The sequence below is a fragment of the Wyeomyia smithii genome, chromosome 1 (genome assembly GCF_029784165.1).
Source record: "Wyeomyia smithii strain HCP4-BCI-WySm-NY-G18 chromosome 1, ASM2978416v1, whole genome shotgun sequence".
In the NCBI taxonomy this organism is placed as follows: Eukaryota; Metazoa; Arthropoda; class Insecta; order Diptera; family Culicidae; genus Wyeomyia; species Wyeomyia smithii.
The window spans coordinates 206,483,056-206,507,517 of record NC_073694.1 but is presented as its reverse complement, the minus strand read 5'-3'; the positions used below and the strand labels follow the sequence as shown (position 1 = coordinate 206,507,517).

General features: G+C 35.6%; 1 protein-coding gene across 1 annotated transcript; it reads right to left on the bottom strand.

Moving 5' to 3' along the window:
• Positions 1-1,506: 1,506 nt before the first annotated feature.
• LOC129722241 (transmembrane protein 132E) lies at positions 1,507-23,855 on the bottom strand. Its single transcript, XM_055675543.1, has 14 exons — positions 22,613-23,855; positions 12,149-13,013; positions 11,919-12,092; positions 11,635-11,860; positions 11,431-11,574; positions 11,016-11,218; positions 10,643-10,955; positions 10,334-10,581; positions 10,078-10,270; positions 8,491-9,049; positions 7,776-7,956; positions 7,604-7,715; positions 6,706-7,539; positions 1,507-6,639 (listed from the first exon to the last, which is right to left on the bottom strand). Exons 1-14 carry the CDS (start codon positions 22,644-22,646, stop codon positions 6,625-6,627), a joined length of 4,101 nt encoding a protein of 1,366 aa, XP_055531518.1. The 5' UTR covers positions 22,647-23,855; the 3' UTR covers positions 1,507-6,624.
• Positions 23,856-24,462: the final 607 nt, after the last annotated feature.

Genomic DNA, 24,462 nt, shown 5'->3' with positions numbered 1-24,462 from the left:
TGGTCCGTGCTGCTAGCGGGGTAACAGCGGTGCGGGAGAATTATTCTTGCTGATATATCAGCTGCGTATCGAATCACTGGCGGGGTAGCCTGCCCCTACCAGTGTGCAGATGTTTCTGCCGATATATAACAGGCTATTGTTATCGCGCAGCACAAGAACCAATCGACAAAAAAACACCCGCACGATAACTCGTGTATTGTTATTTTGCGAACTCAAACGGAGATAAACAATTTGCGTCTAATCGAGACGAAAGCAAAACAACGAATGGCGCTCTAAGGTTGCAAAGGAGGAAAACTATACTCGAAGGGGACCAAATCGGCCAACTTCGCATACTTAGGGAGTTCAAACTAACTCCGCTATTAACTACAGTCTCCGACAGGATGGACGTTAGGACCAACATGGATATTCCGTATAGGGTGACGGAAACAAACCGCTCTATGTGGAACAATGGAGGGCCTAATCTTCCACCTGGCATCGTCAGTTTTTATACGGATGGGTCGAAAATGGGATCCCTAACGGGATCCGGTATATACGGACCCGGTATCAGGAGAACATTTTCCCTAGGCAAATGGCAGAGGTATATGCCATATATATCTGCGCAAAAATATGTCTGAAACGCAACTACAGATATGCGAAAATCAGTTTATTATCGGACAGTCAAGCAGTACTACTAGCTCTTAAGTCCGTCAAATGCGCTTCCAAACTTGTTTGGGAATGCATTGAAACTCTACGGGAACTCTCCCGGCAGAACTCAGTTTTTCTGTTTTGGGTGCCCGGACATTGCGGAGTCGAGGGTAATGAACACGCTGACTACCTAGCAAGACAGGGATCAGCTCAGCGGTTTATTGGCCCCGAGCCGTTTCTGGGTACGTTTAATTTCGCTATCAAAAGCGAACTACTAACTTGGGAATGGCTTGAAATAGCATCCCGAAGGCAACAGGTACAGGGTTGTAGACAAGCTAGAAAGTTAATCTATCCGAACCCCGGAACCGCCAGAAAGTTACTTAGTCTAAATCGTTTTGAACTACGGATAATCACGGGACTCCTTACCGGACACTGTCCCGCTTTTTATCATTTAAAGAAAATCGATTTAGTGTTGAACGACACCTGCCGATTCTGCAAATCTGAACCAGAGAGTTCAGAGCATTTGCTTTGCTCTTGCGGAGCTCTTGCTTCCTATAGGTACAACTTTTTAGGAAGCTACCTTTTAACTCCATACCAAGTATGGAGCTCTAATCTCAAGCAGGTCATTAGTTTCATCAACTATGTTGTATCTAATTGGGGTACAGGTTTACAACAAAACATTTCTACTCCATCAATGAGTACGAGCAATCCAAAACCTGTGCACAGCAATCGGGGACAGCCACAAAAGACAATCAGGAAGATTGTCGCAGTGGCATTTCAGTAGCCAGTGCCCTTCAGGCATACAGGAATAAAAGGTAAAATTGTGAAATGATAACAAGTTATGACTGGTAATATTTCTTTCTTTTTGTTTGCACGCCAACATCAATATAAGCACTTGTTTATTTATACAGATACAAATAATTTTTCGTCTGTTAGTTTACATTTTAAACTACTTAAATAAAATATTCAAATAATATCTTTTTTTTTTGTATGATTTTGCAGCTTATTTGAATTAAAGAAATCTCGATTTCCATTTACGCCCAATGAACAGAGACCAAATTGTGCTGAACTGTGTATAATTTATTGTTTTTATTACTGCTATAAAACTGTTGGGACTGCTTTTGTATTGTGTCGAATGGTTTTCTAACAATTCGTAGCATAATACCTTCTGCTAAATTTCTTGTTCAACTGATCGGTGGTAACTGTGTCTACTTATTTTTCATGAAAAAAACGTTTTTATTTTTTTACTGCATAACTGTAAGAATATAACTCAAATGACTAACACTTATTGTAAATAACTGAGCAGAAAGATTTATAAGTATGTAAGATACCATGCCACTTTTGAAAAGAACAAAAAGTCAAAAATAAATAAGATGTGTATAATCTAAATAACTATAATTAGTCAACAAAAGGTGCAATGTCAATGTGTTTTCATTTAAGATTTTGTAGCATAGTTTCTATATGAAATCGCTTCAAATCGTTCAACAATATTATCAATTGTGTTCAGATCAATTAGCGGTGTTGGCATTTATTCAAATCTCCTTATCCAATTAGGATGTCGCATATTAGTATCACACACAACGTCAAACATGCCATTTTACAATATCACGTTGATGCAAATATTGCTTTATAAACGTTTAACAGGTGGTCTGATGACCTAATCAGAATTATTTTTTTCAATCAATCTTTCAACGATCAGACATCTTAGGATGTACGCAAATCTTCATATAAAACATAAAAAAACGTTCTTTACATACGTAGTTTCTCGAAAAAAAAACGAGAACAAATCAAAAAATGACACACTCGAGCACAGGGAAGACTTTAAGAAATCTGCATGTGATTGAAAAATTTGGACAAAATAAATTGGCCTCACAGCCCCATTTTGAATTGCTTTGTCGCCCTAGTTTCATATTTAACTAAACTCACTTGCCGCGGAAAGATGTCAGTTTTTTCTCGAAAAACCACTTTCAAATTTTTATTATTCATCAACTACAAGCACAAAGGGCACAAATTGTATTGAATATGAAAGGTCGATCTGTTTTGAAGTTTTTAGTTATCAATTTCGAATTTTGTTGTAAAATTGCAATAAAAGCTTAGATATTTAAAATAACACTAATGATAATGTTGAAATGATTGCAGTAATTACCATTTTAGCATATTTTTTCATTTTGCTCTTTCCAAACGAAGGAAAACAGTTGAATAATGAATGAAGCTTCACTTGTCTGGCTGAATTCACTGTTGACATATTAAATCAAATTAGAAAAAAACTTGACAATAGAACATTTTCTCAAGTAACCGACTGCAAAATAAATAGTATTGATAGGGAAACAAGAAGGTTCTATGAACATAACAGAGGTAACTCTAAAATGTTACAATATGGTTGTTGAGTAAGTTGGAGAGAATCACACTATTTGGTTTCACTGGGTATAGTTGTAGCTTTCTAGTGTTACTATATATGCACGCGCATTTATAGAGGTTACGATTTTTGCGCTCAGTGAGCAAAAACAGCAATATATGCTTATGATAAAGTTATTAGATTGAATTCACGTCTTGATTTTAAGCAGGTTTTGCATTCAGCGATTGAATATATTGTTGTTTAGGTCTGTTTAATTTAACCGTTTTGTTCAGCGAATAGCCCCGCACGGTAAAGAAAGTAACATAATAGCGAAGAGTAACAATAATTTGACATTATAGAGAAGGTTAAATATATGTAATAAAACGTATTATTCTTAGTAGGATTATGAATGCACTTTCAGGCATACAAAGTGGGTCAACCAAAAATTTAGATTCAAATACAAAATATGAAAATACAGACTAAAAATACATTTCCTTGCCATACTGGGCGTTATATTCAATAGAATTGTGAGAGATTAATGTTCTCTTTTCGGCTTGTTTTGTTGTCCTACGACTTTCTAGCTACCAATTAGTATATATGTTTTCCCTGAACTATTCTAAACACGCTTGTTTTTCGGGATCACACATGCATGTGCTATGTTTTTTTGTTTTTCATTACTTTTATAATGCTCTCATTGTGACCGATTTGATGAATGTATAAATAGTTCTAGAAATCATACTTTTGTCGCGTTATATCAGATACAAAATATTTGTATTTTTTCTTATTTTTTAAATTTATCTATATTCGGGTGTTATTTACTTCTTCCATCTGTTGTGTTATTCGTTAGTTTGGTACTTGCGAAATTCGTGTATAATCAAGCTCTTTCATAAACAATATACATTAAGCTGGTCGTGTGTTTTGTTATTGTTATTGCAACAGTGTAATCCCGTGTTTGTATATCCAGAGGCATGCTCAAAAATGTATATCATTGAACATCATTTGCAAAAAAAAAAGTTTTGTTATATTTTTCATTGAAAAACCAGAATGCTAAATGATAATCTGAAATGCGGACATACCAACTCGAACCTTTAAAACTTAGTAAACACCATTCATAGTCGGAAACTCTTATTAAGAAAAAAGGGCATAGAAGCTTTCGAATTTTGTTGAGAATATTAATTTACAATAGTGTGTTTATTTGTTTTTGGTATTGTAAGCAAGTACCTACGTCAATCATTGCATTTAATTGCCTGGATGTCTATACACAACTATTGTAAAAAAACGAACTTATTTTCACAATACTGCCGTTCTGCAGATATTCTTTCTGACTTTTTGAAAGGTTTCTTCAGATTTGGAACACCAAATTGTAGAACGTTTTTATGAACATCTATCTCAATTTAATAATCCTTGGAAATTTGAAATGACTAGAAAATCTAAGCGGAAAAATTTATTTTATGAAATATTTCAAATTCGACATGTGTATAAAGTAAAACGTTTGAAACCATACAACTATGAATTCTTCGAGAAAACCCACACTATTTGGAAATAGTCCATTTTTTGTGTATGCTCTGCATTCAAATTACCATTCAATTGTTACATTTATCAAGCTTGTTTAACATCATAGATTTGAAATAATAATACAAAAATGTCAATTAAAAAGCGAGGAAAAAGCAATGGCACTGACGGAAGATTCATCAAGACATATTTTGTAGAAAAAAATGAGAAGAAAAAATACAGCTATTATTAAAAGTTTATATTATTGATACGTATTGTCTCTTAACGACTTGAGGGGATATAACTTATCTGAAATCGAACTGGATGTAACAGGGAATGTTTAGCGTTTTGGCGATGATAATAACATAATCAATACTTGAAGAGAGCAGTGTTCAATGCATGAATCCGCAACGTCATCAATTAATAGGTACGTGTGTTATTTTTATATTTTTCTCAAATACATAGTTTCACAACTAGTGAACCGTTATTTGCCTGATGCCATACTTTTCTTTTGAGAAATAAATCATGCCTACTGCTGCATGTTAAGCCTAATATATCCTTAGCAAGCTAATTTTTGGTATCATTTTCCATGTAGACAGATTTGAGTTAGTTGTAATCTAACTTCAGTATGGCAGAATTTTACTAAAATGCGCTTTTGAAATCGTCTTAGAATACAGTCAATTTTACGAATACAGCGTCTCGAAATGTACACGTTTCATGCCTTGTGCTAAAATACTATTTACAAAATAAACCATGTTTTACTGATCTGATGTGATATGGATCATTTTTATTTATGTTTGCGATTCGTTTCATACTCAAGTAAGGGTGAAGCAATCTAATAAAAATGGCAATAGATTGATTTAATTTTCTCGGTTTTATATGCCTTGGTTTTAGTTTAAAGCTTCATTCTTTTCGATTTCAATAATATCAATGATAATAATAATAATTAATCATAATATTTACGATGACAATAATAATAATAGTAATAGTAATAATAATATTATTGTAATATTACTAGTCAATAAGGTATAAGCATTCCTTTCATACATTTTATCAACTTATCCTATGTAACCACTTACAATAATATATACTTTTTCTCAATAATATCATATATTTGCTTTATCTTCTTAACTTTATTTAAACAAATGACTAGATTGGTGATTTGATTTACTGATTTGTTTATAAATAAACTATAATACAGTATGATTTGTATTTAGTCCGACAACGAATCGCTCTAAGGACGCTAATAAGTGTTTCATACGATTGCTGATATTCTTATATAAATCGAACATCGAGATTTGAAACATTTCAAGCATGTATCAAATGCGCGGTTCGTAAAGATCGATGCGTGTATGTATGTAACGTGTGTTTTACTTTGAGTGTTATTTTATTTTCTTGTCCGCCAAAGTTTTGTTTTTTCTTAATTTTGAGCAGGCAAATTTGGAAACTGGACGCAAAAAGCATTGTGTTGTCTTTGTATTATTCGCGATACGATCAAGCCAGAGAAATGTGTTTAATATATCTGTATTTGATCATCGTGGTAAACTTGCTTACAGTTATGACGTCACGTAACACAATCATACGAGTATATTTTGCTTTCGCTTGAAGCCTTTTTAGATTATGATAATTGTGGTGTGGGTGCTGTACACATTGGTTTACTGTGGAAGTACTATTATTTTATTGTTTATTTTTCCTGTTTATCTAAATCAGATGTTCATGATATTGTTTGAATTTCAATTTTTGCGATCACTGCAAAGACGCTGTGGTAGTTCTAAACATTTTTCAACGATTTTTGTCACTCAGTATTTATTAGAAAAATGAGATCAATCAATTATATAAAAGTTGCTACTCAAAAAAAAAACTGAAAATATTTTTACACACACATGAAAACTTTCTCAAAAATGGAACAGGTTGATTAACATTGACTTTTGTATGCACTGTTGGTTAATACTTTTTAAAAATTAATGAATATCAGCAAAGTATAAACTTAAGTTGCGCAAGCCGTGTTCGATTTAAGCATAAGATTCACTCAAATGTTCGAAAAAATGTTCAAAGTTAGGATCGTTGATGCCTGGTACACACATTGGGCTGCTGACAGGCGAAACGGCCACATTTCGGTACTGCTGTTGAAATGTGGACAATATCTCGCGAATCTTTGCAATGATCTCCTGCACTCAGGCGTTTGATTCCTGAAAGAATTAAAACAAATCACAATTATTACTGTGCATCTCAGCAAAGTTTACTTCAGTGCATACCTTCAAATTGTCAAAATAATGCATAATTTGTTCATAGTCCATATCTAAGTCATCGAGTCCAAGACTTTCTCCAGGTCCCAACTCACTCTCAGGTGTATTTGCGAACATTGGATTTCCTACTACTGTTGGTTTGTTGTGCTTCAACGGATGTGGAGGCTTTGGTATTATGGACTGATTCTGCTGATGATGCAGTTGATTTTCTGGTTCCTCATTAGGAGGTGTTACAAAGCCTCCGTTACCATCCGAACTGGACTCTAGCGTTTTTATTTCACTGGAACTGTTCTCTTTTTGAGAGCATCTCATGTCACTCGACGCAGGAAGAGCACTAATTTCGGCTGTTGTTTGCACCATAACTGGTGCATCTTCCCTAATACTATTAGCCTCTACTAGGTTATTATTACAAAGAGAGGCGACTTTATTTTTGTTACTTGATGCATTATTAATAGTATCAAATTTGAAAACAGATTTTTGTGAGCATTGCTGTACCAAGCGCTCTGCCATATGAAGTTCTTCTGAATTTCTACCATTGGAAGGGCATACCATAGAAAAATGCTGTGACTGTGGTAAAACAGAAAATCCCATGTTTTCGAATGAATGTGGTGATTTTGTTGATTGTCGGACAACAGGGTGGACTGAGTACTGAGGGATATTATTGTTGAACAGTGCAGCATTAATTTGTTGCTGGGTGAAGGAGAGATTCCGTTGTGATGGAGCACCATGCAGTTGAATCTCAAATGCTGGATTGGTTGTAGAGATACTGCTTCCACCGTTACGGTTATGTCGGGTATGAACACGTTGCCTCGAATTTCTGATTTGTATGACCGGTTGTTGGAGCTAAAATAAAGTTGTAACTAATGCAATTCATATAATTTCTCTGGATCAATAAAAATCATAATACCCTGTTGGCAATCACTCCCATGCTTCTGTGAGGAGGAACTGGTGGACGGTATTCTGTTCCTTTTATTACTGGGATACCATGTGGAGGAAGTGGAGGTGCTTTCTCATTCTCACTGAAAAAAAAATATTTGTTTCTATTAAAAACATGCTTTGAATGTAGACATTGAACCTACTCGTTAATCCGACTCCCTCGTTCTCGTTTATTATAAGTACATGAGTTGATCAGACTGTCTCGGGCACTGGATGGAAGTTGCATTTGGTTTGGATTATTAAAGCTGTTAATCTGTACAATGCTTTCTTCTGCATCTCCATATTTTAGACTCATAGGGTTATTGATAATGTGCATTCGTGAATCTACAAGTGAAACAATATCATAAAGTTACAAAAAATCAAAATTAAATAGTGAAAACAAGGTAATCGGCAGCGATCCCTCTTCGGCAGGTTTTGCATTAGACTTCTGTAGATAACCTGCTGAAGGAAATTGCTGTCGATGTTTCGAAGAGCGCTATCAAACTAGAAATCTTAGGCGGTATCCATAAATTACGTAACACTCACATGGGGAGGTGGTAGCCTTGAGCGTTGCGATTTGTTACATATGGGAGGGCAGGGAGGTAAGATCAGCGTTACATAACAAAAAATCTCTGAAGAGACTTTCTAAAAACTAGCTTTTTAATTAGACAAATTCTTCTACAGCGTTATGTAATTTTTATGGGGGGATTGGTGTTGGTGCTACGTTACGTTACATATGGGGGGTGGGGGTCCAAAAATTATGGTTTTTGCGTTACGTAATTTATGGTTGTCGCCTTAGCGCAAAATTATTTTCTAATTGATCGCGAAAAAATTCCATGTCAATATTTTTGAGACAACTGTATCTAAAAACTTTCTAACCTCTGGTATTTCCACTCAGTTCCTGGCCATTAGATGATCTATCCACCGTTGCGCGACCCAGCCATACCCAGTCGTGAGCATTTGTAGTGGATTCTGTTCCTTTCACACCCAGGATAGACGCATTGCCCATTCCATCACGTACACTTGCCTCACCGGTCACATCGATCGTAACCGGTCGGAATTTGGATGCATATACAACGCAGGAAATAACGAAAACACCAATTGCTAGACAAAAAGCCGCCAACAGCACGTACATTCCAATCTCTAATGATGTGGCATCTGCATAAACTACACTCTTATTATTTGTATATCCTGGTATTCCTCCACGATGCTGTCGAGACGGTTGTAGCGCTGACGGTTGTTGGCTATTATCGTCTTTCAGTGGGATCCCTATCAAAATATCAGCCAAATCACTGAGCTCCCGTCCTGGTTTACGATCGCGACCAGCTGCACCGTCATTTTGCACTGTGTCCGGTCGAGTACCTATCTCAGAAATACTAAAATCTACTTGAACCGAAGCTAGCGCACTAACTAGAGGGCCAACCGAAGATTTTATGCTCTGTAAACAGAAATAGGATGTTCCAGTTTAAATTAACTTTATTCATTTTAATTCTTGATTATTTAGGCAAAAAATCTGCATGATACTAATTTCGTGCTTATTCCAAATTGTCAAGACTAGATAATTGAAAATTTGTAGACTATGTGATCTGTTTCATAAAAACTGATACAGTATCAATAAATAGTTATATTGTCATTTCTCAGTAGCTAACAATTGATGACTCTTGTCAGCTTTTTCTGTTTTCAGAGAATAGTATTCGAGTAAATGAAAATTTTTGGATTTCATGGAACTAATCTCAGCAAGTACAGTAAGTATTAATTTTCAAAATTACCAAACCTTATATTTTGCATGACCTAGCCACTATTTTTTTTTCAGAGACTTAAATGAGTTTTCTCGTAAACATAACGTTAAAGCGACGAATCCGGCGAGCAATTACTATGCGACATTCTCACGTAAGTTGACGCGTTTTGATATTGGCTAGGGGTACCAAAAGTCATAGGAATGGTTGAATAGTTATAACCTTTCATTTTTCTCCAATTTGAGCTTTTGGAATGCACTTCTTTCATTTTGTCGACCAGTGTAATATATCATCGCGTTAACTCGAATCTCTCCTTAATGTTTGCACCCATGCCTTCTCTCAAACTCTTCGAATCCCAGTTGGACCTGAAGCCTGGAGCAAACACTGCTCTTTCTTTAGGTTTCACTGTGCTTAACTGGAATCGAATCCAGTGCATTATTGGAAAACCAAAAATTCTAGAGAAAATCTTTCATTTACACGGGGCTCTTTCCTCAGTGCTAAGGACATGAAGTTTAATTTACAATTATGTGAACATATCGAAAATAAGATTGAAATAGGTATCTCAGTTTTTCACTTTATATTGTCTCTACCTAAAAACGTGTCACTTAGTATACATATTTCATAATTTAAACTGATTTCTAGGATAATGTGCATCCCATTTTTGATCTTAAATATCTGTTTAATTTTTCGTTAAATGATATTTTTTATGAACTCTTTAATAAACACATACCTGTTTTGATACTGGAATGTTTCTTCTTAAACGGCATTCTTCAGATAGCAATAATGTTACTCTGAGCAAATCGCCATTACCTTCTCCAACAGCGATCACTCTTGGATGATGGGATGCTAACATAGGAGCGAATGCAACTACTTCTGTATCCAAGCTTTCCACTAAGAGAAAATAGTCATCAACGGATATGTCTCTGAAGAAAAGAATAAAAAACGATATACAACATGAATTTTTTGGTCACAATTATGAATCCAACCTCAAAGGTGTTTTAGACCCATCGGAGAATTCCAAATCGATATCTAGCAGTCCTTCTTGATATTGAGCGGTTAACTTTCTTGTTACTGGTGTTTCAGCGATATAACCATTTTCAATAGCACTGTCACTGGATATTGATAATTGTAGTCCTGAAACTACTCGTACCAACAGTCTATTGATGCTGACTTTATCGCTTCCAACGCGGACTTCACGGGCTCCAATGACTCGCCCGGTTATTGGAGAAAGAACCTGCGTATGTGAAATGATGTTGTTTAGAATATTCATTGAGGCGTAAAAAGATACGAGGTACCTGGACATCTGTTCTTCCCATTGCGCGTCCTTGCAAAGTTCTTCCTCTCAATGTTGCTATTTTCGGATCTGCTACTCGCAATAATTGTTGTACTAAATCGGTTACCCTTAGTCCGGTTCGTCTTGAAATTAGATAGCTCACCCGACCGGAATCCTGATCCACAGCCAAGAATCGAGCATACACTTCTACGGGACTTTGTTGATAGCGAGCTCGGCAGATATTTCTCTCAGTCGGTACGCCATTAACAAAGTCATCTGCATGGTGGTTCCAACCATAAGCCCGTTTACGTCGACGCATTTTACCATTTAAACTTCTAAAAAAATCATAATTAAAAAATGATGATTATAATAATAGACGGATAATAACTACTAACCCAATATGATCCTCGGGAATTTTCCAACCTTTGATCTGTGACAAACGAAAATCTGCTACAGACACTTCCAGCGGAAATTCTGGCATCCATACTGTAAATTTTGCTAATCCAGAATACGTACCGTATTTGACCAATACAGTTGCGTTGGATGAACCTCTGGCCTCTGAACCATCTACGTATACTGAACTGCAGGATGATGAGACCTGCAAAAACCACACACGCACACACAAATATAATATGTATTACAATAATTCAAATTGTTAAAGTTTTCTACAAGGTTCATTCACATTATCATTCACATTATCATGTCATTATGAATATTTCAATAACATCAAGCAGAAACATAAGACACGTAATACAGAAATTGGCTGTCAAAAATAACAAACGAGAAATGAACAAAAACAAGATTATTTACTTTGACAACGCTCTCATCCTCTGCTTGACATGAAGATTGAAGCGTTACATCTGCCACTTTTCCTCCTTGTGACACAATGAACACCTTCATTGCTTGAGATACTTGTCGTCCAGTTAGAACTGCAGTATTCATCAATTCCCAATTCTGAAAATAAAATAAATTGCAGAACTTCGTATGAACAATATTTATATGAAATCAGCCTACCTTAGCAATTGGTAGCACAGCTTGTATGTCATCCTTCTGTATTTCCAGTTTAGCTACAATTTTCTTTTTGCCTTCCTCGTGCGGTGTATTGGGCGCTTCCGCAGAGAGTTCTTTAATTTTTGGTCCGTCATGTACGTAACTAACAGACCATACAATACGTCCTCCATCCCAATGATCTTTGGTATCATTTGCGACTTCTAGAAGCCAAGAAAATACTTCCTGCACCCTAAAAATATAAAAGATTTCAATTGGCTGTTTGAACAATGCTATGCATTCAATTTTACCTATTAGAACTTATATCTTCAGCTGTAACGACAGGTGAATCCGGGTCCTGATCCTTCCGAAAAGCGGTCACTCTTGCAACAGTATGCTTGGTATTTTCTTTCTCTACAGAGACATTCCAATCTTCAGATGATGCACTCGCACCAAGTATACGCATGCCTGTCTTGACACGGGCTCTGCAGAGAATACATGTATTTCATTTTGTTTTTATGAAAAAGCATTGTATATTTACCTAACGATGAATACTGCAATATTTTGTCCTGCTTCCGAGTGTAGGAATACTGGTACATGAATTTTGGACAAAGGATATAATGGTTGCTGAGGAACCATCATCGTGAGAGTTTCGTCAGCTCGTAGATCTTTGTAGGGCATTTGAGATTGCACAAGAGGAATTTTTGCAAACAGAGTTAATGGCTGAATTTGTACTTTGGGTTCACAGAGTTCTGGACTTCTTGTTGGTGGTTCGAATACACTGTAGGAAACTTGCACCAGTCGCTGTGGAGTCTTCTGAGTAATGAGTGTACGGCCATCCCTTTCTGGAGGGGGTAGTGGAGGCCACCAATTCGAAGGGATGACAACTTCTGCAACACAGACGCCATCTTCTCCCTCTGGCATGCAACGACCCTTCAATGGTGTTTTATTGCCTATTGAAGCATGCAGAAGAACACAAATTTTTTGACGCTGCAAATGTCCACCAGGATCGGCTCCTGCATGGAATAATACGCGTAACACTGGTGCATCGCGTGGAATATTATTCTTGACAAGATGTGCAGATATGTCCAGATGAAGATTGGTTTGTTGTAAATCCATTAATGCCGCAGTTGCATTCTGTGACGAATCGCTAGAAGACTCCATAGCATCTGGTACGATGTACCTGGCAGGGACCGTCTGTTTGGTAGAGAATGGACCATAACTGGCCCGTATCGAGACCGGTTGACTCGTTTGTACTACAGTAAACCTATCTATCGATAAAACTGAATCTGCACTCTGGCGTCCTTTACTAGACGATGTTGAAAGTGAAGTCTGTCGTGGCGAGTGTTTTAGAAAAAAGCCGCTATCTGGCGTCTCAAAATGAACTTCCACTGCAGCCGCTGTCACTGTGTAAAAGAAATAAACAACAAAGAATGTCAACTCTCAAATGAAATAATGATAATATTTTACTATAGATGCAACACAAGCAACAGAAATATACCTACAAATAAATAAACTAGAGTCAGATTTATAGTTATTGAACAAATGTTTCGGTTAGTAGCTGTGCTTTTATCATGTAAACGATTTGGTTCACAAAAGTAATAAAATTCAATTGTGAATAATTATCTTATCTACACATTAGTGATGCAGTACAACAGCTCTGGTAATTTTCGCTTTATTTGTGTTATTAATTACAGCCACTGATAAGCAAATTATCTGGACAGGAAGTTAAGGTTATTCTGATGGAATTTATATACTGCAATGTTGCTCACACAAGTGGCTAGATGTGAGACTAGCATAATGAAATCCTATTGAATGACTTCGCTTTACTGTGCGGAGTATAGCTAAACGGAAAAAGGTTATTATTGTAGCATATGCCTCTTAATTGTTTCATTGTTATCTCTCAATTTTCTTATGCATAATAGACTTTTCATTGAAACAAAATATATTTATCGGTTGATGTTTCCTAATACCGACAGTATTTGGAACCAGTAGTATTCATTACACGAGGACTTAATTTGAACCTATAACGTAAATGACTCTGACTAAAGGCGAGAGCACTGAGAAGCAAACAATAAAGAACATATTGAATTCAATACGTGTTATTATGGATTTTTAAGCATTGCATAAAATATATCAGAGTGGTTCAAACCCACCAATGATAATTTTAACGGAAATACTGTTCATACAAGAATAATATTAGGTGAAATGAACGTTTTGAAACAAAATGAAGGATTCACAAAAAAATGTCTGTAATGCAAGTAATACCTAATCTAACCTAGAGATTATCTTGGAAACTGATTCAAACAGTTAGTACTGACCTTTTTATATAAAATTTACTGTTCAATTTAAATTTAGTGCCTACAAAATGATACTACATAAATGTGGTCGATAAAATTATTTGGGCGGAACAAAAATAAAATCTTACAAAAATACAAATGAAACCAAAAATAAATGAATAAAAGTTATTGAAAATACAACCTATTTAAATATGCACTAACCGTAATAAAAACATAAAAAAAAAACAAAACAAAACAGTGTACTTTTAATTTTTACACTCGAAATGGTTGCCTCCCAAGGATTTTAACAATTAAATGCAAACGCAATAAGCAGTTCATTTCCACATAATTAACGTTCGTTTATATAGTTCGGTGCTCTATAGCTGCGATAGTGGTGAAAAAGCAAACGCCTGCATAGTACCTACTTGACTTTTGATAGTTTTCGATGTGATACGCGCGTATCGTTCAAGAGTTTCTTACAACCATATTTCCATGCCCCATTGCCATATTTGATTCGATTCAGTGTACGAGCGAATACAGTGAAGAGAACAAAACGAAAAATAATCGAATATATTTCATGGAATCAGAAGGGTAATGAAATTGACGTGAGCGCCAAATTAGACCATTTTTTTGTCTTTCAAGTTGGCCCTATTTTTGGATCTCTCGTTCTTCTTTCCCGCATTGCGATATAGCTTTCAACGAAACGTCAACAGACGGATTCAATGTGAGGGAAGTAAAAAAATATATTGAAGTGGGTGTGAAAAACACTTAGAAAAATCAACACTCGAAATGCGTATGTTGCGTTATGCGTATACATGAGGGATAGCACTCAAATTCACGATAATACATTGTAAGCAAAGAGGAAAATTGGCTATATATGAAACTAGTGGAGCTTGTGTGAGTCTATATGTAAAAATTCTCAGCTGCAGCGGATAGATATAAATAATGTTATTATTAAGGCTGTTGAATCTAATCTACATTTAAGAGGTAATCAATCTTTTTGTTTTTAAAAAAATCGAAAAAAATATTGTTCTATCTCAGCGGTTCTCAACCTTTTTTTGTCCACGTACCCCTTGGCAATATTTTCCAAATTAATTGTATTAATTGTGGCTTCTAAAGTTCTTGCAGAGTGGGAGAAAGTAGTGGTAGCTCACGTTGTGGTAGTCTGGTTCAGATTTCAAATTGGACAATAGTTTGTTCTATTACTACAGTCATGTTTTGAGAGCAAGTTTAACAACAATTGAAGGGTATTATAAAAACATTGCTTTGCTCGCCATTAGGCGGCAACCATAAATTACGTAACCCTCATAGGGGGGGGGGGAGAGGTATTCTTGAGCGGTACGATTTGTTACATAGGGGAGGGGGGAGGTAAGATCAGCGTTACGTAACGAAAAATCTCTGGGAGACTGTCCAGAAACTAGCATTTTTGGCAGGCAAATTCTTCTACAGTGTTACGTAATTTTTATGGGGGAAAAAAAAATCCAATTTTTGGACCCCCACCCTCCATATGTAACGAAATGTAACGCCAACGCCTGCGTTACATTTCGTTACATATGGAGGGTGGGGGTCCAAAAATTGGATTTTTTGCGTTATGTAATTTATGGATGTCGCCTTACTGATTTTTCTTTCGCGTACCCCTTGAAGGCTCCCGCGTACCCCTAGGGGTACGTGTACCCCAGGTTGAGAACTGTACGCGTTCCCCAGGTTGAGAACCGCTGCTCTATCTTAAAGTACAACTTTCCCAGATTTTCATGAAGATTCGAACATTAGGGAAACAGAGCGATTTGAAACGCGCCTCGTCACGGTCCCATTAGCTAAACCTGAAACGCGATTACCACGAAACATAAACATGAAATGCGATTATCTTGGGATGGTGTTTTGACTTTGCCGTATTCACGATTGCCGGAAACCTTTCAACCGATTTTCTTCATCCTTTTTAAATGTTCTTTATTAACGTCGTCGGTTCCAAAACGATCTTTTTGAGGTACACAAAGTATAACTTTTCCGAAGAAAAATTTCAATGCAATTTTTAGCACTAAAAGCTGGATTTTTCGAGAATTTTGCAATATAATTTAAATACTTATAGAGATTGTCGTTCACTAACTAGTAAGAAATAAAACAAATTTATCCAATTGCCTCTCACAAATGGGTTCCTGTTACATCAATTTTGCTTCTGCATCTTTTTCATTCAAATAAGACGTCAATTTTAGATAAAAGAAAGATGAAAATGAAATATTAGACTGAAATTAGTATATAGCAGACGCAAGCTTGTTTATAACTTTGGCGTGGTTAGGCCAGGATTTGTTACGGTATCGTTCAACTCTTTGATATTAGTTTATCACATTTTGCATGTTGTATAATATAATAAGCACAAATACAAATATAGCACAAAGTAAACTCAAAGGTGTTTGTATTCCGCCATTATTATGGAAGACCAATAATACAATAATGTGTAAAACAGTTACTTAACCATCGTCATTAATAATGTGTATGGATTATTATATCCTTTAAATTAATGAATGATTCAACGCCAGCTAAGAATATCAGCAGTCGCGTATCATGAACTGTTCCGTCAGATCAACCACAGCGGCTGCTGCTTCGATATTTTACACACCGGCCATTTCCAGTGGAACAGGTTTTACTCTCCATGCTTTGTGTTTCTCTATTATCCACCGCAATTCCTTTGGCCTTCTTTACATATTCATCCGTTCTTGTTACTTTCGTATAAGTTTACTGATCAGTAATGAAAGTTTTCGTGCACATAGTAAGTAAAGAGGGTGCATTTAAAGATAGCAAGTTACGGTAAAATTGGCATATCAAAATCATCGATCACAATATTAAAGTTTTTTTTTCAATTGTGGTAAAGTTAATTCGCTTTTAGTTTTAGTTTATCGTATGTATTGAAATCATGACACAGAAATGTGAAAAAAGAAACTTCGCAAGAGAACGAGGACAGAGTACACCCATGCATGTATAGAAAAAAATCTCGATGTATCTGTATCGTATTTCCCTTAATATGAAACTCCACCAGGTAGTTGATTTTAAAACAAAAACCCAAAACTACTATGCTTTATGTGAACATGATGTAAATTATGTGAACATGATGTAAATTATGTAGAAGAAGAAAATCGAAGATTCCCGCGAATTACGATTAGTTGACACAAAATATGATGTCAGAACTAAATCACTAATGTGATTACTATATTGCTAAAAAAAATTTCTGAAATTGTAGATTATTCGGAATCAACCACTTGCTACTGGCGCTTCCTATCACGTTATATTCATATAAACTTTTGCAAGCATAAATTAAAGCTTCCAATATCGAAACGAGAAAAGATTTATATATATTTGTCTCATATTATCGACGATCATCCTCAGCTATTCACGGTAATAGATTGTGATACATGTTGTTTTTTTTTTTTGTAACTTGAGGTTTTGTTTTATTTATGGATTCAATATACAAAAATGACACGCGAATTGTCAGTTTTCGAAGAAAAAAAACTGGAATCAGATACCTCTAATGAACATTAGCTGAGCCAAAAATTTATTATCCTTGCTTTCGTCTTAAGTCCATGTTAAGGATTCATTTGTAACTTTGAAACTGTCTTCTTTTACATTATGTACAATGAAAAGAGATCAACGACACAAGCTATACACATGCATCAAAATGCCTCCCCAGCTGGTCTCGAGGTACGATGCTGGCCTTACAAGCCAGTTGTCGTAGGTTCGAGTCTCGGATCGGGAGAGACTGTTAGTGTCAGTAGGATCGTAGCGCTAGCCCCGCAATTGTCCTTGTACACTCAACAGTTGGCTGCGAAGTCTGTGTATAGTAAACAGAAGGTCAAGTTCCGAATCGGAATGTAGCACCAAGGCTTTGCTTTGCTTTTTGCTTAGATCAAAACTGGAGGAAAAAAATATCAGGTAGAATATTCCTGCGATGAGAGAAAAAAATAGCAATTCGTTACATAAAGTTGGAGCAGGCGATTTGAAATTCAGTTTTTTTAATAAATTTTATATATTCAGTGGCTCTTATTTTAACAAGACATGGAAATGAATTATTGAATAACACAAAAGTGGATGAAAGTTCATGTAATGGTTAAAGTTTATTAGTGCGTCTTAGCACAATATACCTAGGTAAATCGCAATCTCGAAGAAAATATATGCTGTTCCATTTCACTATTTTTCTTTTGTATTACCTTTCATTTGTATTACCTCTTATAAACGACTACTAAAGACAAGTTAAAAACATTTAAAAAGTTTTGATCTTTGATACATGACCACAAAAGGTGGTAAAATTCTCAACATATAATAAACATTAGAAAAATAATTGAAATTATTAGCAAATGAAACACACAATTCAATACACAATTCAATACACAATTCGAGTTCAAATCCTGATCGAATCGGTAATAAACGAAAGTGGAGGTGATGAAACCGCAATAAGTCTGTATACTAACCAAAATTGATTAGACGGCATCCATAAAGTAGGTCACGCATATAGGGGGGAAGGGGGGTTATGAAAATCGTGACGATTTGTGGCGTAGGGTGGAGATGGGGTATAACGTTGCGTGTCGTCACATGAAAAACAGTGTAAAATAAAAAAGTGACTGGAAAAAATGTTTAGTTTAGTAAAAGGAAGGCCTTTTATTCACAACCTTTTTTCAATAATCAAACTGAAACTAATTATACAAAAACAATAACAGCAAAGAAAATTCTTCCGAAACTGGACGTTTCAGAGCATCAGCAGTAAGTCCTGACTCCCCAAATGGGTCTGATGCAGGGCTGCCACATTTTAATCTGTACTGGGAGTCGCAAAAATCTTGTTCATTTGTACATTTTTCGACAAAAATCTGTACCAAAATCTGTTCCATTGAAACATAGTTGTTCATTTTGTAAACCGGTGAAAAAATAGCTTCAACCTCGTTTATTTATTGTTTTAAGAAAACTGTGACTACATTGACTCTGTTAACCCTGAAAAGATAATCATATTTGATATGCGTAAAAGGATAATCAAATTGACTCCCGACTTTTGAACAATCAAAATTGCAAATATTTCATCATAAATTATCAATTAATGTTGATGACCATTGACGTAGACTATTTTTCCAGGGTTAATATTAGTTACGGACTACTAGCTCTATAATCAGTGAAACTTTCAGATTGCTCATTCGCGTTGGTTGTATCGTTACTGAGTCGGTTATAAAGTTTATTTTAATCTTTTCTAGCCATTGGAAAAATCTGTACTTATCTGTACTTTTTTCACAAAAATCTGTAAACTATACAGTAAAGTGTTTTTTACACGGTTTTATTTTACACGGTTCTTTTTTACGACGATTTTCCAAATAACGCGTTTTTTTTACGTCGTATTCTCAAATAACGCGGTTTTATTTTACACGTTTTTTGCACGATTTTTCGTCTTCGCGTAAATTTGTTACAGTAAGTAACAGTAACGGTAACAGACTATAGTAGGCTGTTTTTTACACAGTTTCATTTTTACACGGTTTTATTTTACACGGTTCTTTTTTACGACGTTTTTCCAAATAACGCGTTTTTTTACGACGTTTTTCCAAATAACGCGGTTTTTTTACACGGTTTTTTTGCACGGTACGTAAAATCGTGTAAAAAAGAACTTTACTGTATACAGTACAGTATCTGTACTGAATAAACGAAAAAATCGGTACGTTTCCAGAAAAAAGTGTACAATTGGCAACAATGGTCTGACGAGCTCGAGCTGACGCATAAAAATTACATGGAAATGTAAGAAGCTTCCATTGACATATCTAAAGCAAAGAGACAAAGACAGAGCAAATATTTGCTAATTTTGGTACGAATTTTATTTGCACAAAATAAAATCCGTACCAAAATTAACAAATATTTGCTTCGTCTAATGCCTGCTTAAGGCTACTGAAACACATTCGATTACAGCAATCGGAGACCATTTCTAGAACCCGTGCAGTTTATCAACGATGAGCGAAATGTTATTTCTTTTTTTTTTTTTTTGCTAATTTTTCTCGGGACATTAGGTAAAGCACTCCGATTCGTAATTTGACCATATGTTTATATGATACAAACTTCGCAGCCAACTGCGTAACATACAAGACAATTGCGGGGCTAGCGTTACGATCCTACTGACACTAACAGTTCCTACTCCCGAGCCGGGTTTCCAACTTACAACGACTGATTTGTTAGGTCAGTATCGAACCTCGAGACCTACTGGCAGGCACTTTGGGGTAGGACACTCATGGTTTAATTTTTGTTTAACAGGAGAGAGGAGTTGCTGTGACGTGACGTTCTCCTGGGGGGGGGTCTTCATTGTGCGACAACGTGTGACAAGGAGGGGAGGGAGAGTAAAATTTAATCAAAATTTGCGTGACGTACTTAATGGATGTCGCCTTACGTAGAATGTTATCGTTTGTGTTTGTATTACGTCACAGTCTTGTCATTGTTGTTGTCACGTTGTCTTAGTTGTTACTTTGTGTAAAATGGCTATGATAAACAATATTAACTCAAATTATTTCGCTTATGGCAAATTTATAAATGTATAAAACATATCGCTGGCGGAATGTCGCAAAGCACGCTATGCTAAATCAATGGTATTATTATATGAGAGTACATAACTAGTACCAACCCAATTTTCAGTATCGCTGCATCATATACAATCTTAAAAGATATAAAGAAAAATATGATGTACAGAACATCCATGCGGTTATAAACGCAAATATTAAGTACGATTTAAAACAGACACCTGCGTCAAAATGACTAATTTCATGCTTTATGTTCACAAAAACACGATGTAACACTTGAAGCACATTATTTTTAATTAAGGACGTTTTGAATCAATGCTTAACTTTCCCTTTGGTCCTTTGGTAAAAAGGAAAATGAAGTCACTGCTATACAAACATATCCCGTTTTTTTGAAACTTTAGTTCGTGAAACCACTGTCTGTATACAGTTTGTATAATAATTACAATTGAACAAGAAAATGACCCATACAGAGCTCTTTCTCAGGTTTGTCGACTAGTCGACAAAGGGCTCTACTTTTCCTAAAGTAGGTCAAGTAACTAGATGATAGTAAAAGTCGATGAATAGAAAAAAATGTCAATAGCGTTTAGAATGTTTATTTTAGTAATTAAATATACCTTCACCACACATACACTGCCTTGTTTTTGTTTATGTGATTTCATATAACAATGGGTTTTGTGTCTAGATAAAGAGAACGGATATAGCGCAAAGTGTTTCGGCCGATCGATGTCACCGGCTCTTCTGTAAAGCCAATGATTGATTGATTGGCCATTGCCGACCTAGTGGCGTCAGTTAAAGAGTACGAGCCTTTAAGTGGGTGTTTACTTTGCGACTCAGCACAAGCAAACCTCGGAATATATACGCTTTCGAAACCAAGTAGATTTTTTATGTGAATGAAAACAGTGGTTAAATCAGCAAAAATAAAACTACTCAAATACTCTGCTCTCGTACCTAAAACTTGCAACAACTTTCGTCCATGAACTAAGATGTTAATTTCTTCATGAATAATCTCTGCTTAGCATATTTCATATTGTAATTGGAAAAGCTTCCGGTTATCCGCGCTGCATTCTGATTTCGAAATTGAAGCTTTAAATCCAGAAGTTAACAACTTTTTTCTAGTGTTTTCTACGAACAGGTATATTGCCGTTCCAAACATGGTTGTCCCATGTCGATTAGTATTTGTGACTCTACACGCTTCAGAACAACACTTCTGTCTAGTTTTCACCCTTTCACTGACGTAGATGCTGCGTTTGAACTAGAAACAAACTATGGATTTAGAGCTGTAATTATTTCCTTATTTTAATAGTTTGGAAGACGCTATTATATTATTATGACATGATGATATGACATTATCTTTCGATCTCCAGAATTTAGCAATATTTTGTATTTAGAGGTAGTTTTACATAGCATAAATACAAAAAATCGTCAAAAAAAACATACTTAATTTCAAACATCAACCAGAATAGTATGTTTTTTTTCCTTGCGTGTTTTATTTTGTTATTATTATTATTTTACGAAATCATTATTTTCCGGGAAAAAAATAATTATGTCTTTGCACACAATTTCGTACACAAGTAGATGTTTTGGAAACAATGCAACTGAAAAAAGGGTTCGGGCTTTATGTCGATTTTTTATCACAATTTGATAAATTTCGGAGTAACAATATTAGGACATCCGTATTGTAACTGCTCTAAACTGATTGGGGAAACTAATGAAAACAGTAAGTAACCACGCAATAGCCCTTAGTTTTCAACTTACATTTCAACTTACAATTTCTGAACAACAAAATGCCGTTTACGCTGCTTAAATTTCAATTACGATCACTTAACAAAAAGTGTGTTTATCTAAGAAATAAAGGGGAATATTTTTCATGGATCGATTCCTTTCAACGAACACTATGAGGAAAATTTAACATATATTTTGATTTAATTAGCAAGTATTTTATAGTTAATTATTCGAATTTAAATCAGAACTATAACATTGAACTAAAACACAACATCAAAACGTTAAATGTATAATTATTCACACTGTTTGCTATTAATATTTTTTAATTAGTTTTATTCACAGTTTTGGAGTATAACCATGCTTGGTAGCATTTATTCTATTCATGATTAATCTGTTGTCGTTGCAGATATTGAGTAATAAACAGCGTTATGTACAACACATAAAAGAAATTTGATATTACAAATAGTATGGAATATTTACCAGTAAATAACATTAGCATAATCCGGAAATCCATTTTCTGCTCCTAATTCATGAGATTCCTCACCAGACGATCATGTAGCTTTTTCACTTGTAGTATTTAGAATCCTCAAAAAAGGCAGTAAGTTTATTTTCAATTTTTAACTAGACTTCGGAAACACCCCTCGAAAGAAATGGTGTTTCTTCTCTTCTTCTATGAAAATGTATTTTTGATGAGAAGCGAATTGTTTTTATTGATTTTTTCCTGGTTTGCTACTCACTTGACACTCGCTCTCATCGCTCTTTTCTGCTATCGGTTCTGTCGCTGGCAAAGTAGGAATTGCTGCGGAATTTGCGCTCATTCATATCTGCTACAGGTTATCGATATTTTTGGTTACCTATAATTTTACTATTGACTTCTTTCTTGACTACCAGTAAGTCATAGAAAAAAATATTACTAGAGTTTCCATCGTTTCTTGTAAGCTTTGTATTAATGGCATGCGGCCACTACAGGACTTCCCACACAGATTGTGTCGCGTGTCAGACGCGCTTCTGCTCCGGCTGACTTACTACAATTGGTTACACTCACTCGTTTTTTCTTTGAACCATCTCTTGATGATCATGAATAGTAACACTTCACTATTGACATTTACGACTATGTGGCGAGATTTTTTTCACATTTTCATGTATTAAAATGACCTCGAGCTGCTTCACTGCACCAAGTTGCGCTACTTCTATAGATTTTTCAGCCTAGAAGCACCCAGGCCAAGCTTCTCTTACTTTTTTCATTTTTCTTTCCTTTTCACATTTAATGCTTTCTTTTCTTACTCGCATTCTCGTTGCAAATACTGGAGCTTATTTTACACTGCCCAACATTTTAACTTTTTATTGCTCCTGGATGGCAATAATTTTACTCCCCAAAACGAACTCCAAAAGCTATGTATTAGTATCGCAACCTTTGAGATGCGTTTCCGTTTAACTCGACAGATAATATTTCTTTTCTGAACATTTTCCAACCTGACACGCACATACTTTTTTGTTCTTCTGCTCTCGTAATGCAAGAATCATTACAGACAAGAGGATTGGGCGTTGAGAGTGGGGTGTTATGTTATTATGCTACCACCCGCCCTGTTCGTAACTCACACTTAGTTGCTACTGCTATTGATATTGTTAGTTACTATGCCTAATAAGGGTATGGATGCACGCGGACCAACGAAAAGTAGCACGTTCACTAGCGACAACGTTTTTAACTCGACTGAGAACAGAAATTTCGCTTCGCTCTCTTATGGTTGTGACCGATGAAGCGAAACCTATAGCTTTGTGTGAACAAATAAAACTGACAGCATGTGCTCAAACGCCATTGCAGAATGCGTTATGACGACTATGTCGGGAAAGCGAGAGCGAACGTCAGCTAAAAGCATAAGCATAACATACACAAGCTCTATGGATGGTGCATGTGGTCGTATGTTGCCTGTATCACAGATTCAGTTGCAGACTTAATGTTTCATATGTTCAAATATGCTCTCCATTGTGGGTTAATCAAGGCACCAGGAAAATGGCTCAAGAGACACAATTTATATTCTGAACTGATTTTAACGAGAATATTTCGCTCATCATTTTACTAGGTTGTTACCTCAAAATGTTTTTAAATTTCTTTTATGTAACAATTTATGTTTTTATTTGCCAATCACAACATGTATATACAAACAATAGTAAATACAATTTCTTATGCGTAGACAAATCAGTTTATGCTTGTTTGCCGAGCGACCACTGTGCCATCGCGTTATTGCGCCCACACAACTTTTGGTAATTAAAATCAAAGAAATTCTCTCACAACATATTATACAATATGGACCATGCTCACCTCTTTGCAT